The 17,477-nt window shown below is 40.5% G+C and overlaps 1 protein-coding gene across 1 annotated transcript in view; it reads left to right on the forward strand.

Moving 5' to 3' along the window:
• The window catches only part of LOC308097379 (vitamin D3 receptor A), a gene marked incomplete at its 5' end in the record, with an annotated part of 33,709 nt that extends 20,464 nt beyond the window's left edge, over positions 1-13,245 (forward strand). The window contains 2 exons of the mRNA XM_080445135.1: positions 2,898-3,014; positions 3,422-13,245. Of these exons, the coding sequence (XP_080301261.1) occupies positions 2,898-3,014; positions 3,422-3,675 (371 nt within the window). The 3' untranslated portion in view covers positions 3,676-13,245. The remainder of the gene's footprint in view (positions 1-2,897; positions 3,015-3,421) is intronic.
• Positions 13,246-17,477: the final 4,232 nt, after the last annotated feature.

Consider the following 17,477-nt stretch of genomic DNA (forward strand, 5'->3'; position numbering starts at 1 on the left):
AGTTGAACTTTTCAGTCCTGGAAGTCAAAAAGGCAAACAGCTCCCTCTTATTTGTTGGGTCCCGAAGAAAATCCATCCAATTGCCGGGTAGCTTTGTCTGACTTGACACTTTCCTGCGAACACCTTGTCCTCTCTTTTCGTGGGTGGACTCCTTCGAACTATCTGGGATATGTGTCCCATACAACATCCAACTGCTTGGTTTCCTGCAGCTGCTTCAGCAGATATAAGGGATGAAAACTTCATCTGCATACTCATCAAATGCTTTTTCTTGAAGCCAATTACAGGCAAACAGTATGGAATATCAAAAGCCTGTTGGACGTTCATTGTCACATGACTCACAAGACCATTTGTACTTAAGTTGGTGCAAAAACAGTGACATTTATATAATTTGTTGTGCCCCCTATGGGTGGAAGTGAAATCACATTGGCTCTGTCTTTATTAGTGGCCCCTCAATGATAAAAAATTGGGACAGATTGGACGCTGTGTTCATGATTTGTGCCAAACGGACCCTCCCACAAATTTCAGAAGCCAATCATAGCCAATCCGAAGGGAATATGAAAAATCTGACTGATACATCTTGATCACATAACCAAAGACAAAGAGTGTGTTCCGATTTGTGTGAGTTTTGGACAACATTTGTAGGAGTAATAACAAAATATGTGTTTTGAAGATAACATAAAATGGCGAAAAATCTTGAAATCGTAAAAGGGGTGGAATCTATATGGGAAGTTGCGTCATGATCCAAGGAGTCCAGGGAATAAAGATTTTTGATGCTATGACCTACGGTTAAAGAGTTATTGGCCAAAAAGTTAATCGGACAGTTTTTTGTTATGGATATTAATAAGCCTAATTGTATGGAAAATATTCAAAATAAAGTTTGGTACCCAAGGCTAGAATCCATCAGTAGGTCCTAAAGAAGCCTCATGCAAAATTTGGCGCTATTATCAGCTTCGTATCGTTAATGTAAAAAAATAGGGTTAAGGTACTGGACTATTAATGAACATTCAATACATGAACGTGAATTCAATCAACTAAACATTATATCATGTAGATCAATCAATCAATCAACTTTATTGTCACAACACGATTACAGGTAACAGTGAGGTGAAACTCTTGTTTATGTCGGCTTCCACGTTTGCAGCTCAGGGAGCAAAAAGAGAAGAATTGCGGTAGAGAATGGAAGACAAGATGAGCACAGAAAGCCTGAGAAAGCAGCGTGTTAAAATCAGCATCTTGTAATTAAAAGAGGTCCTAAATCACATGTAGTGCATTCAGTATATTGCATGTCAGTATCATGTAAACATGCCAGAGCTAGAAGCTCATTTCCATCCGTAGTCCCCACACTTGAAAACATTACAATAACAACATGACAAAAACAAAGAGAACATACAACTACCTAATTATTTATACCTAGTTTAAACTAAAAACCTAAATGCCTACTAATGTCGCAAGGGGGTTTCCCTTAGAGTGACTGGGAGGCTATTCCTTCGATCCATTTTATTGGGTAAGATTGTATTTTCTACTCCACTGCAATTATTTGACAGCTTGATTGCTAGTTTTAGAAGGATGTGATTTGTAGAGATTTGCAGTGATCCATAAATAATATGCACCAAATGTCTTGTTATTATTTTAACTTCTTCCCATTCATATTATTTTCACACTTCATTGACTTCACAAGTAGGAACTGCTATAAAAAGTAGACCGTTTGGTCTTTGTTTTGTGTTTCAACAGAAGAGGGAGACGTATTGATGATATGTATTAACGCAGGGTTTCTCAAAGTGGGTGCCGGGATGCGACTCCAGGGGTGCCGCGAAATACTTGGATAAAATTTGGAACTTACCAACACCGCAACTATTCTACAGTATATGAGTTTAAACCAGGGGTGGGCAACTTTAATGATGGAGAGGGACACTATATTTCCACACTCACTCCAGAGGGCCACATTGCATATACTGTTGGGCAGACACGTACCTCTTATCTCCGTATTTCTTTGTCACACAAAAGTAGCAAAAATTGCCGATCTACAAGCTCTACAAGCGCTGCTATTAGAAAAATAGCAAAAATAGCAGATCTACAAGCTCAAAACGCGTCGCGGTGCGACGTGTTTTGAGCTTGTAGATCTGCTATTTTTGCTATTTTTGAATTGGAATCCTGAAAAGTAATATTTTTATTTAATTTCAAATGCATTAAATACAAATACATTGGACATAAAAAAAGACAATAGAATTTTAATACTAGTCATTAAGCAACTAATATATATTATAGACTGAAGTAATTAAAGTGGGTCATGTTTTCATGTTTGGAATTGTAACAGCTGAAATCAATAACATATCAGTATTCCAATATTAACCAGCGTGCCGCATTAAGTGAAGGTGGGGGAGCCGCATGTGAACCCCCGGGCCGCCAGTTGCTCCATGTGTGGTTTAAACCTTTCACAATATCACTTGATGCCTAACGTCGAGTCGAGTACAAAGTTATTTCTAGTTCTAACCGAAACAGATATTCTCTCTGTTTTCCTCACGACAGATCTCGGGAGGGGGGATTTACACATTTACGTAACAGCATATGCGCTCTTCAGATGTCGGAGGCTAGATGCCGTGAATAAAAAGGCTGCTGTGCATAAATAAATTATGTATAGGGGGTTGCCTTGAGCCCAAAACGATTGAGAACAACTGGTATAATATAATAAGACCTTTGTACAGTTTGCAGTGAATAGTAAATAAACTACTCTCAACCAAAGTGCTTGCGTAATGTAGCTTTATATAGGGAGAGACATACAGTATGTTGTACTGTTGTTATGGTATGAGTTCTGAAGGACTTTACTGTATCATGTGAATCACGTGTACGCACGAACGAACGCACGCACGCACAGCTAACGAATGCTTTGTCTACCATAGCGGGACACACTCTGGATCTGTTGGAGCCGCTGGTGAAGTTCCAAGTTGGCCTGAAGAAACTCAACCTGCATGAGGAGGAACACGTGCTGCTCATGGCCGTCTGCCTGCTGTCCCCAGGTAAGAGACGCCCCAGTGGTGGAAAGTAACTAAGTACATAAGTACAATTTTGAGGTATTTTTTTACTTTCTTCAGTATTTACAATTTTCCATACTTTTACTTCTACTTCTAGATTTTGATTATTATTTTAAAATAAATACATTAACCACTTCAGCCCTGTATACATTCCGGGCCATTTGAAAATAGCCAATCTACAAGCTCACAATGTGTCGCGATGTGACGCATTGTGAGCTTGTAGATCTTGTAGATCTTGTAGATATACATTTTGGGGTCCTTGACATTAAAAAGTTTGAAAACCAATGATATAGCAACATCATTTTTTTTCAAAAAAACTGTTAGGATTTAGAAGACATTTGTAAATTGAGACATTGAATATATTGACCCCCCCCCCCCCCCCCGCCCCCTAGACCGTCCAGGGGTCCAGGACCACGCGAGGGTGGAGCAGCTCCAGGACCACCTGTCCGAGGTCCTGCAGGCCTACATCCGGGTCAACCACCCCGGCGGGCGCCTCCTCTACGCCAAGATGATCCAGAAGCTGGCGGACCTGCGCAGCCTGAACGAGGAGCACTCCAAGCAGTACCGCTCGCTGTCCTTCCAGCCCGAGCACAGCATGCAGCTCACCCCGCTGGTGCTGGAGGTGTTCGGCAGCGAGGTGTCGTAGCAAAGACAGGGCCGCCACCTCCTCCCCGCCGCCGCCGCCGCCGCCGCCGCCACCTCCTCCCCCCTGCCGCCACCACCGCAGTCCCCCGCCACCGACCGACCCTCACCTTCCTTTATCCTCCCCAAAACACCTTGATAACCCCCCCCCCCCCACCCAACCTCCCTCCCTCCCTCCCCCCCACCCCAACCCCCAGATACGTGTCGGAAAGAAGAAGGATAGATAGATGGTAGCCCTCCTTCACCTGTCCTCCTCCTCTCCTCGTCCGATGGAGATTTGAAGCGACACAATCGGGAGCCGACGTTCTGGATGTATGTGTATGGCAGACTGGGACGACGTGTTTGGACCTCTTGGATTTCCCAGGATATGACCCGGATGTCCGTACTTGGAGAAAAGAGGTATACACCTTCTCATCCGTGTATCCAGTCCACCTCTCTGGACCGGACCCCCCCCCCCCAATCTCGACCGAGACCCCTCTGTTTGTTTTTTGGATGGAGGAGACGCATCACTCCACAGATGCCACATGAAGTTGACGTTTAAAATCCAAACGTCAGCGGGAAGCGTACCGATTAATTCCCCTTGCGCCAATTGGACTGATGTGAATACATGAATTCACCATAAAGAAAAAGATTGCTATTGGATACGGCGACAGCGAAGAGTCTCTGTCATCGTCTGTCAGACAAAAGGGCGCCCGTCGCCGTTTATCTCGATTATTCTTTATTGACAAAAACTAAAACATTTGTTCACTTCAAAGATAAATTGCAATATGGATTTTTTATTTATTTTTTAATTGGAATACATTGTCCGGTCCACCCAGCTGTTCGGTCCGTACAATATCTACTTTTTAAATTTGATTTTAATTTGCCAACGATATAAAAGTATACATCATTGGGATAGGACCCTTCAACGTTGGCTTACCGTGAGTGTGAATCCCACTCACAAATGTTTCCCATCTGTATCTATGGAGTGTAGCTATTAGCTAAACATTTATTTAGGAAAAACGGTGGGTTTAGGGATAATAATAACAGGAGAGTGGATGGATGGACGAATGGATGGATGGCTGGATGAATGGCGGCGCAGAGGTGTGGAGGTGGAGGGGCCACTGTGTTTGGAGTTCCCTGTTCATATGACAAAGGGGAATTTGCCAAACAAGAATGTATGTATACTTCTATATAAATAAATACAAATCATTACATATAAGCTAATACCTATATTTAAGAGTGTGTAAAGATGGCTGTTTCTATGGAAACAAAATAGTAACGAGTGATCCACTGTATAATGTAGAGGTTTTGAAGGCCCTGCTTGCATGTGCGGCTGTGCGTACGCGTGTGTGTGTGTGTGTGTGTGTGCGTCAACTAATCGGGTGTACGTGCTTACACACAACCACACCCACACCCACACACACACTATCGCACCTGTGACCGCACATGCAAGCGATGAGACGTACCCGAGGGGCGCTCTGTATTTTTTAATGTTTTGTACAGTATATAATAAGAATGTTAACGGACCACAGGGGGACGCGTGGCACGCACACAGGCTCCAGTGTGATTAATGGACCTGTGAGACAGACACACATAGACACACCAAGTCATGTTTCTTTGGATTTGGTTTGTGTGGTTTAGGTTTGCTGCTACGACAGTTTAGGCTCGGTGGCTTGTGTGTGACAGAACGCCAGCCATCTACTGCTGCCTCAGGGAAACGTTTGTCTGTTAATGTTGTGTTGTTGGTGGCGTGAGAGTGTGTGTGTGTGTGTGTGTGTGTGTGTGTGTGTGTGTGTGTGTGTGTGTGTGTGTGTGTGTGTCCGTGTGTGTGTGTGTGTGTGTGTGTGTGTGTGTGTGTGTGTGTGTGTGTGTGTGTGTGTGTGTGTGTGTGTGCGCGCGCGCATGGTGGGGGGGAGGGGCGTGTGACCTTACAATCATGACACGGAGATTGTTTTATTAAGCTATAGGCATCACTGTGATTAAAAAGAAATCATGGTTAATAAGCTAAAACGACACAAACTAATTAAAACGTTTTTAATTCCAAATTTTTACACTGAACTCACAATGGCGACACCCTTCTCTTTCAAAAGCATTGCCATAAAGTTATTAAATTGTAGGATATTACAGGCGCCCAAGGACTCGGTTGCATCCTCTAAGGACAGATAATCTGTGTAGAGAGTAATCATGACTTTTGTGCGCAAAGTGTGCGTGGGTGAATCGTTACAAAAAGATAAGCTATAAATAACCTGGAGACGTTTGGAATGAAAACCTTGTGATGCCCTGAACGACAGAGTTAACCACGTGAACCCTAACGTCTTTAGTGACCGTAGCGTAGGCGACGTGCAAGCTCACAGCGCTTCAAAACGCTTAGTTACCTTTCACTATTTGACGTACAACAAAGTATGTAGGGTTTAAATGGTTAAATCATACTCCATAGAAGATGTTTTTGTACATATTCATATTATATAACTGCAGCCTCATTCATTCTGACCAGTTTGTTAGACTTGGACACCAGTCAGGTGTAGGTAAGCGAGGTTTAATTATATTGCTTCAATATCATCATCATAATAACATAATAACACATTCTGATATGTTCATCACATGTCACCTGTGGGCCCACATCGCCCCCCTGTGGTCCCAGTTTGTAAATACCACTTGCTAAGTCTGTACATACTAAACGATAAAGTAGGCAAAATACTAAGAGAATTGAATTGTTGCTCTGGAGTTCCAGTACTTTATGCAAAATAGGAAATGGATTGATGTTTTTTTTTCTGCTGAGGTGCCCAGAGAAGTGGAATGGCCAGAATGGACAGTCCTGTTCAAACATAGAAGTGGAATGGCTAGAATGGACAGTCCTGTTCAAACATCGCTGAGTGCAGATAATTAAGATGGCCGCTGTTGTACTCATAACACTGTGGCTGTAATAGAGCTGTACGATGAATATAATGATATTTTCACAAACTGCTATGAGAATATCACACACACAAGTTGTGTTTTATAAATAAAATTTCATACAAAAAAATCTAGTATTCAAAAAAACGGACAAATTTTTTATTGTAAAAGAGCATTGTGAATTAGTAGTTAATCTTTTGCCTCAGCGATCGCCATGAACGGCCAAGGCGCAAGGAGCCAGTACCCCACCCAGTTGTTTGAAATATTGGCAAATGAAAACCATTTATGTATTGTGGAGACTATAGCCAGATTTATACTTGCGTCACAAGCTGAAAATAACCAATCTGTAGATCGGCATGTGACAGCGTCACACAACAAAGTATAAATCAGCATGGCAGTAAACATGGCAGTCCATCCAGTGAGATGAGCGCTGGTTGCAGTGCATGAGACTCAGTAAGCTGACACATTAGCATGGCAAAGGCATCATTTCACTGAACATTCCAGTGGTGGTTCTGTTGACCACACACACACACACACACACACACCAGTTCAAAATCCAAACCCCTGGCAGACATTATGAATGTTCCCGACAAAATTACAGCCAGACACTGCTGTCTGTCCATTCCAGTTCTATGGATGTACCTCTCTCTTCTCTACTCTCTCGGGTCAAGTGATAAGCTTTGACAACAATATATCTATATTTTCATTTTGGTGGAATTGTTTTCCCTCTCTGGACTGGTTGTTTTTTCGATTGGAGATTTGTTGTTGTTGTTTTCATTTGTGTCTGAGGTTGCTAAGCTCACTTGCACTTAGCTTGCCGCGCTGGGACGTTTCAATCGAGGACACATGAACAAAGTGGACTCACATGGGTCCCTTTCCAACGTCCTTTTCCCTTCCCAGCCTTGTTCCTTTCATCACATGCAAGGACGCTCTCTGGCGCCATGGAGATTTTCAATGCATCGGCTTACAGGACAGCTGGTCGGTGTGTGATGGCGTGTTTCTTTTCTTCGGACGGACATTAACGTTGTTGTTTTTCAAGTGGAAAAAAAGAGGACGCGGTGTTCCGACCGCAGCCATTTCACACACTGCAAAGCTGAGGAGAAAGGGACAAAGTGAAGTGAATCATTTCATTCACAATGGAAAGGCCGATTCAAGCTCTGTACAAAAGCTACGCCCGCACTGCAGGAAGCAGGCTAACGACGTCAAACACGATCAGGTGTTCAAAGCTCATTCTCAAAATAACACTGCCTCGACTCTTAACTGACTGAAAGTGGCCAACAACATTCAACAAACTGTCCCAGGAACAGTGTTGGGTGGGCTTTTGCATTTCACAAGCCAACCATCTTAACAGCCTCTTCTGCAATAGCCAAATACATGTAGGATTATTTCTCTTCATAGCTTTAACTCAGCAGCCAATCCGGCCTCGCGTATTGGATGACCCTGACGCACCAAGGGCTGATGGGAATTTTGCAGCTCGTCAGAATTTGGATGGAATCCCCTAGAGACTGTAGAATGTGTATAGAAAATAATAAGAGATAAAAAAGTATTTTTAAAGTGAGAATCGTCACAGGCAGAGTGCATCACGACTGACAGACTGTCTCCTCCCAAACCCAAAGTGGGACATCCTTTCATAATTGACTCTGTTGTCTCTCATCACAGCTCTTAAAAAAAAGAATCACTGTGTTTGTACAGAAATAGGACTCATGTTGAAAGACATAACAAGTGGACTTTTTTTCTTCATACAACGTCAACATCTACATGAAAGATGTATAAAAAAAACTAAAAAAAAAGGAATGCAGGATGGGGCGTTAAGTGAGAGGTGGCACCTGCTTGAGGGTTCTAGGGGTCAACAGTTTGGGTTAATTTTGCTCTGTTCTCTTGTAAATTAGAGCTTGGCCTTTTTTTCCGCTGATGTATAATATGTGGATCCCATGCATGGATAATGCTGTTGAGTCAGCATGCCAGAACCTATGAAACTGCACTTGTGTGTGTCTACTCAAATGGACCTAAAAATGTCTGCCATCTGTGAGCTAAGGTAAGAAGGGGTCTACATTTTACCCAGTTAAAATAGGCAACAGAGCCAATAGCTGATCTAAGCTAAGAGACACTGACGGCCCTGCGTAGCCGCTAGATTGAACCCCCTAAATGGCTGCTATCTCTCACCTCACGACCCCCCATCCACTCAACCCAGGTCAGAAATCTCCACCTCAGTAGCCTTACTAAACTACAGCCAATTCTCAGCTGAAAAACGCATAACATACCTCAGTGATTCACAAGACAAACGATTCACAATAAACTACAAGGGAACCAAACATGGCCACACATACTCTTAATTCTCACAGATTGCAAAAATACTGAGTGTTCTTTTAACCTCAGAGTCACACACACACACACACACACACACACACACACACACACACACACACACACACACACACACACACACACACACACACACACACACACACACACACACACACACACACACACACACACACACACACACACACACACACACACAGACACACACCCTCAACTAAGCTGTCTCCTCACCAACCTCTGCAGTGTTTTGATACTACAGTAAACTCGTTGCCAGTTGTTGTGATGTAAGATTGTTCTGGCAGGCTCGTGTTCGCCAGTAGACCAGTCAGTATATTTAAGCGGATCCCAATGTTTCTCCATGTAAACCATCGCTCTGTGCGTCTCAGTCCGTGTCCCCCTTCGGCCTAATTTATCCTTATATGCAAAAGTGTTGTGCGACAAAAAAAAAAAAAGAAGATATTTCCAGCTGGAGAAAAAAAAGTGAAAAAGTGTCCATGCGACTCGCATGGACACTTTTTTTTCATCGTCGTGTTGCACAACTCTTTTTCACCAAAGCATAAATTGGGCTTTACTTCCGCCTCATTCTCTCTGTTTTATTGTACAAACTGAGAACGTGTCACATTGCTTTGGCGCTACATTTAACCAAAACATACTACCTCTCCCTTCCGCACATATATATATATTAAATATATATATTTTTTTGGTCTCTGCATGATTGTGATTGTTATAAAGCATCTGATATTTTTTAACACTAATTTTAGAAGTTTCTTTTGTATATATTATTCTTTTTGTCATTTTTCTCATTTGTTCAAATGCTGGATGATTTTGTTTTCCGTCAATGCATCTTACGACAAGCCTGCAGATCAAAGGGCCATTGATTTGTCAGTTTTTCAGGACCTACCTTACTTATACCTACCTTACTTTCCTTACTTACCTTACTTACCTTACCTACATTACTTTCCTTACCAACCGAACATTTCTTACCTACTTATACCGTATACCTACTTAGACAGACAACTTTATTTCAACACTCCTTCAGAGTGAAACTATGGAGTTTAAGCATCAAAAGGGAGCAACCCTACCTTTGGAAGAGCCTGCACAGTAAAACCACAGTGGAGCTTTTAGATCTCGCTGCATCAAAGCGTCATTACGATGTCTATTTGTAAAACGATTCTCCCTCTCTAATCTCTCGTCTTCGACACCAGTCCTAATTTACAGAGTTGTTACAAAAGGCTGAATGCCTAATCTATGGTTTGTCTCACGACCATGTAGCCTGCTGGAAAATGTGTCGCATCCATGATACTTCAGTCAAGCAACACAGTCGTGCGTCAAAGTATAAATTAGGCTCAAGTCTTTGTTTTTTAAGTATTCATGCATCAGAGTAAACCAGTGTAGAATTTAGGCTCTGGAAAACAAATGGTCCTATCTGATTTATTCAGTGATACCCTCAATACTTGGTTGAACCCCGACATCACTGCCCTACCCTTTCTCCTCTAGATTTGAAATTGCTGGCTCGTAGTAATGCAATGACAAATGAAGGGACTTAAACCCATGCAGTTGCTTTCATGCTTTAACATTGTGACACTCTTGTAAATAGCGATGACCTAGTCATCAATTGGTACCCTCCGATAACGGGAGTAAGTTTGTACAGTTTGATAGCTGGTCGAACCTTACAAGTCTCAAGCTTCATTAAGTTGGTGTCAACTTGTGGAACAAGTCCAGATCGCTGTGTAGATGTCTGCATCGCACTTTGGATTTCCCCCACTTTGACTTTTGACACCTCTCTCAATGTCAGCGTGACCCTCAGCAGGCATGCGTTCTCGGTTTTCCATTCTATTTTCCGAATCGTCTGTTAAGGGTTGTAACATTGGGATCCTGTGTTAGATGTCTTATATACATGTGTTTCTTTTCTGTGCTAAGCAGCCGTAACTTATGCTTGGACGTACGACCGTATCGCTCAATGAAAATGACACGTTTTCAAGTGAAAAAAAAACTGTTGTACAAGAAAAGCATGAATAGTGCTTTTGTGCTCGGCCTACATACAGAAATGGAATTCTCCTACAATTCTACTAGAACTCGATACTTAACGTTCGAATGATATGGCTCTACTGCCACTCTCGCTCTCTGCTTTAAACACCAAGGCCTACAAACATGCTGTGAATGACACCCCAAGCCTATATCCATCACTATGGCATATCTACAAAGCTTATATTAACACATTTCAGCAAGCAACTTCCAGGGGAAGAATTTGTGCATGGTGCACATTGTTGCTTTTGATGGATGGTTTGAGACAAACATCTGACACTTGCTCATGAATCAGTTTAAATGTTATTGATGAAGAATGGTTGATTGTTAACCATTTGCAGCCTGGAGTTATGAATGGAGGTCATCCCAAGTTGTTTAATGTACTTTTGACTTAAAGCTAAATTACACGTTGGTAGAGGTTTACTTTATGTTGTTACCTTGCCATGATGTAACTCAAACATATTGGTGAGATATCTTTAATAGTTGTTCTGTTGATTAGAAATTGATATTCCAGAATTGTTTCCTTCAATGAAGAGCCAATTTTGGAATATACATTTTGAATCAACGGTGCAACTATTTTGTAACTATTGTATGTCTTGCCAATATTTTGAGTTATATTATGAGAAGGTAACTACACAACCCAAACCTCTTATCAAAGTGAAACTTTGCTTTAAGGCAACGATGCATTGACAACCTTTCACACAGTGGATAACGATATTGGCCTTGTCTGGGATAGCTTTTGGGAAATGGGAAAGTATCTTTCAAGCTGTATCAGTGTTCTGATAAAATAGTGTGAGCTGTTTGTCAACGTGTCATGGCCTTTGTGGGATAAAGACTTAGGTCAACTCAGACATTTACGTTAGCAAATTTCAGATTTCAGAAATAGTAGGGTAAACAGATGTTACCAATGATATTATTTGTATTTTTAACAAAAAGTTTTTTTTAGTTTGTTAAAAAGTTAAATCTCTATATTATTCTGATAGTAAATGTTGCTTCAGAGTTTTTGTGCGGTAACAGGTATCTCTCTCTAGCACTTTAATAAACAGAAAATACAATTTCAGCTGCGTTGCCATTTCATGCAATCAGGAAAGAGTACCCATTTATACCCATTTATCAGCATCAATTGTGTGAACACGATAGTGTTCCAGTTAAAATTTTGTGTCATCTCATTTCTTTGTGTCATCACTTCCAAGTCCACTTGTTTATCCTGTACAGTATGTGTTCTCTCTCCTGATTGGATAAAAGTGGTATCCCGATCCGAAAATACATTTTCAGTTTACTAAAGGTCTGGAGAGATAGAGATAGCCCTGTTACTGAACAGATAATACTCAATAGCAATGATTGCCATCAGAATATATACAGTAGCTGCTTAACACTTAAAAATAAGTAAATTCACTGCACCTTTAAGGTGTTCCATTTAGGTCAAACAGAGTCAGGGTGCTGCTATTGTGCGTGTTTGGCTCACTGGAAAGACTCTACCACACTAAATGGAACGGAACCCTAATTCGTTTTGTTAATTCAACCTGGGTTTACCTGCTATTTCGTGTTAATATGACTGCTGTGAAAAAGGTCTATTGAATTGAATTCTGACAAAGATTTGAGGTCTTTGGTCATTTATAATCTCAATTGTCAAAATAATAGTATCCTGGAAATTTGTTTGTGTATCCCATGGTGTATTGAACAATTAAGGGGGTAAAAAAAAGAAGCTATGTAATGTCTTTGAATTGATGTGAATTTGAACAGGTCTTGTAGAGATGTGTTGATCAGCAGGTAAATAAGCTGTTCTCAGATCAGATCACACATGGATGATTGTTTTGTTGGAAAATCTTTGTGTTGCTCTGACTATTCTCTGCTACCTCTTTGATAAGTGCTTGCTCACACACACACACACACACACACACACACACACACACACACACACACACACACACACACACACACACACACACACACACACACACACACACACAGTATTTAACGCAAATATGCTTAATGACAAACACTGATACACTGACTGAATGAACTCGACAGACATACTGAAATCATCAGTGTTGATAACTCATTTGGTCCATTTGGAACCAAATGGATGCTTTTGAGTTAAATTACACTGAAGATTTTGACGGTGTACATTACACTGACACACACATACACAAGCATTTTGCACGCGGGTCGCACAACGGACTTGCGTGCACCTCTCCTCTCACCAGCAGTTTTTTGCCAATGATGCACTTGTGTCTCTTAAACGCTCTGTGAACGTCTGATGTCTAAACGCTGTTTCTCTTGTCTTTTTTTGTGTTTTTGTTTCGTTTCTTTCTCTCTGTTCACTGTAGCAACCTGTGTAGGAATTAATTGACACCTACAGTACAGTAATAACACTCTGCAAAACCCTGAGTTTCAATATACACTGAGGATTTTGAAGCGTACACAGACTAATTTTTGATTTTGTCATACTGTACGTAGAAGGAAACAAACATAGCTGCTGTAAAATGCTGAGTGTTAATTGTAACACTCAGGGTTTTCACAGTGTGCACATGTTGCTCAGCTCAGATGTACCTCAGTGTGCCTCGAACCCGCAGCCTTATTTTGGGACAATATCAGGGGTTTTAAAACCACAAAACAAGACTATATCTGACTTTTTATTGCTGATGTAAAGACAGTTTCAATGGCCTCTCTCTCTCTCTCTCTCTCTCTCTCACTCTCTCTGTCTCTATCTGTCTCTTTCTTTTATGATCCACGCCATGTCATTAGTGATGTAATTAATGGCTTTTGCATGGCAAAATCCTCCGTGCCAATTTATCTTAGAGTTAAATTAGCACTCTGGATTTTTGCAATGCATTGGCCTACTTTTGGGAGGCACAGGTCAAAGTCTGGTATTTATTAATTCATTTTAACTTGCAACTAATTGGTCTCGCTTGAGCCCGTTTGCTCTGCAGAATTTTACACAAGATTCTTGTTCTTAATTGCAGTGGTGGAAGAAGTACAGAAAGTACAAGAAAAATAGCAATACCACAATGTAGAAATACTTTGTTACAAGTGCAGCAAAAGTCCTGCATTCAAAAATGTACTTTAGTAATACGTATTGGCACCAAAATAGACTTACAGTGTCAAATGTAAAAGTACTCATTATGCAGAATGGCCCATTTCACAATCACATTATTGGATAGTAGGCTAATTAGTGATGAATAATGTGTTCATCACTTTAATGTCGCAGCTGGTGAAGGTGGGGCTGGTTTTAATTACTGCTGCGTAGCTAACCTACTGTATAATAATGATAAGTATTGTACCTCAAAACTGTACTCAAGTACAGTGCTTGAGTAAAAGTACTTATTTACTTACCACCACTGCTTAATTAGCCCGCTTATGCAAGTAGTTTAACTAATTGGAGGCTGTTAGATGATATCAGATCACTGCCACTGTGGATTTGTGGCACTATTTGTCAATTTTTGTGAATTCCCAGGTGCATTAACAGTGCTGTAAACCATTTAAATTCTTCTTATAAGAATGACTGAAATGTTTCATCCTGGCCAGACTGTGACCTCCCATAAGCACATAAGCCTGAATCATTCTCATCATTAGGAAAAAAAACAAATACTTTTTTTTGTTTTTTTTACACAATGTAGTCGATCTCAAACAGAGTCCCAAGATAAGTGATTTTATATTCATGCACACCATGCAGATAAAGCTCCTCAACACTGAAACGTGTCTTCAGCACCATACCATTGCCACAGCATCGCTGTTACTGATGATCTCATCAATATGTTAATAAATCAATAGTGTTATTATTTACCTTTTAAACTGATGTCTCTCTGTGTTCAAATCACAGCCTGTTTCTTGTTTTTTGTTTTGTCGTTTATTTGCTGTTTTCTTTTTTTGCTCTTCGTTCTTTGAAGTTGATCCGTTGTACATTGATTACAATGCATTGTATGTAGTGTAATACTGAGAAATATCTTTGGGGGTAATCACAAATAAAACCGCTGTACATAATAATGCAAAGAATCTGCGTGTGAGTTGTCCTTTTTCATAACTTACACACAGTCGAATCCTGGAGTGTTCATTTAAATTTGAGAATGTAAAAAATTTATAAATTAACACTGAGGCTTTTCCTGTGTACTGTTTCTGGCTCATCTTGATTACTATACTTGGGACAGTAAAAATCCAGTGTGTCAATTTAAAGCTGCAATCTGTAACTTTTATGTCCCCTCTGGGATTTAAACCTGGGTCTGCCGCACCACAATTCTACTGTGCATGCAAGAGGTAGTCCCTGTTTACCCAAGGGAGATATTGCAATTGCACCGAGCTTGTGCAATTGCAAAAATTAGCTTCAGGCAGTACTACTTGTCAACCAGTAGGCGTCCTGCCCGACGCCAGGGTCTAAATGTGTCAAGGGAAGAGTAGAGAGACTACCTCCAACCACTGCTGATGTGCTATATGGTGCATTTAAATAGTGCCTTTCTCCACAGCGCTTTACAATGTATTTCACATTCACACACACACACACACACACACACACACACACACACACACACACACACACACACACACACACACACACACACACACACACACACACACACACACACACACACACACACACACACACACACACACACACACACACACACACACACCGACGGTGGAGGAAACCATGCAAGGCACCAGTGGTGGAAAAAAAGTACCAAATTTAAAAGTACTCATTACGCAGAATGACCCATTTCACAAGTTATCATTATGTTATCTTACAGTATGTCTATCTATCATATGTGTATTAAAACCTTTTGAAAATAGCAGATCTACAAGCTCACATCGCGTCACAATGTGACGCGTTGTGAGCTTGTAGATCGTCTATTTTCAAATAGCCAAAGTTTAAATACTGCTGAAGTGGTTAATGTATGTTTTGTAATAATAATCAAAAGTAACAAGTAAAAGTTTTCAAATAATTGTAGTGGAGTAAAACAACATTATAATAACAATATTTGTCTCTGAGATGTTGTGGAGTAGAAGTAAAAGTATAGAACATTGGAAATACTGAATTAAAGTAAAAGTACCTCAAAATTGTACTTAAGTACAGTACTTGAGTAAATGTACTTCCACCACTGCAAGGCACCAACCTGCTCATGGGGAGCAGATAGGGGTCAAAGTGTCTTGCTCAAGGCTCCTGGCTGCTCGACACACAGTTTATTTGGCCAACGTTTGACCAGTTTTAGTACAGTTTGTTGATTACTTTTGATGCAGTAATGGTCTTTTTTCTTTTTTTGTTGTTGGGGGTATTAGAAAAACGTTCTTAAAAGTCCTTAAATTGACACTTCACTATCATCTGGGAACCCCCTCAAAGTCATGCGGCACAGGTTGAGAACCGTGAAGTGGAATATAAACGTTCTCTTGTACTACCATTATAATAATACTACTATGTTTGAAATGTCTCACTCAAGCCCTTTGACTACATTTTGTTCTTTGAGACATTTTAGATATTGTACATTCTGATTCTGTTAATGTCAGTTCTCACTGTGGTACTGGGTCAGCTAGAAAATAAAATATCGTTCAAATAATGCATAGAATGACTGAACAAACAAATTGAAAAACACATTGCTGTGCTAACATCTTCCACCCACTAGAGGGCGCCTAAACACAGATTTTCAGTCATGCGAGATACTCCCCTGCTGTTTGAAACAGTGATGATGGCAATATGTCTGCTATGTTCACATGTATGATGAAGCAATCATTGGATAATTTTAACCACCTGTTATGGACAAGACTGACCAAACCTTAGTGTAAATCATTTTTTACTAGTCCATACCCGGGGATGTCCGCACCCAAACTTTGTGCAGACATGGGAGATGTGGGACTTAACTGCCACTACAGATCCCATAGCTTTTGGCAAAAATACTAATAAACAGCTTAAATTTTGGAAAAGTAAAAAATCTGCTTACATTCATTTCAGATTGATATACCAGCCCAATGATGCTTTGTAATTAAAGATTAAATGCTTTATTGATCCCACACACAAGTAGCCTACATAGACCTACAAGCTCACAATGCATTGCACCACTACACATTGTGAGCTTGTGAATCTAATATTTTTGAAGAAAGAAAAAATAAAACTTTATTTTTTTAATTCTGAAAATGTGATATTTTGGTAAAATTGTAATAATTGTCTAATATTCCCGGAAATATTTTTGGGAAAAATAATATCTTTTCAGGCACTTGAGTTGAGGCATTACATTTAGTTTGACTCGGTTCTACAGATAAATATTGTGAAAATAGCAGATCTACAAGCGTTGTGAGCTTGTAGATGGCTATTTTCTAGGCCTGTCCCCGACTAAGGATTTGTTTAGTCGAATCTAATTGGCGACTAATTGCCAATAGTCGACTGGCAGTCGACTAATAAATTAAAAAAAAGAAAAAAAAGGGCCAAAATACATTTTATTTCAAAGGCCAAGTCTACACAGTTTGTTTTGTGTCTCCAGCAGAGTTTCTAGTGTCTCTATCTCTCTCTGGAAGAGGTTGCACATGAACTCTGCAGCCGCACTGAGGCGCTCCAACACAAACAATACCAATACAAAGACGAGGAATAAGAAGAATAAAGTG

The sequence above is a fragment of the Gymnoscopelus braueri genome, assembly GCF_963280865.1.
Source record: "Gymnoscopelus braueri genome assembly, chromosome: 12".
NCBI lineage: Eukaryota > Metazoa > Chordata > Actinopteri > Myctophiformes > Myctophidae > Gymnoscopelus > Gymnoscopelus braueri.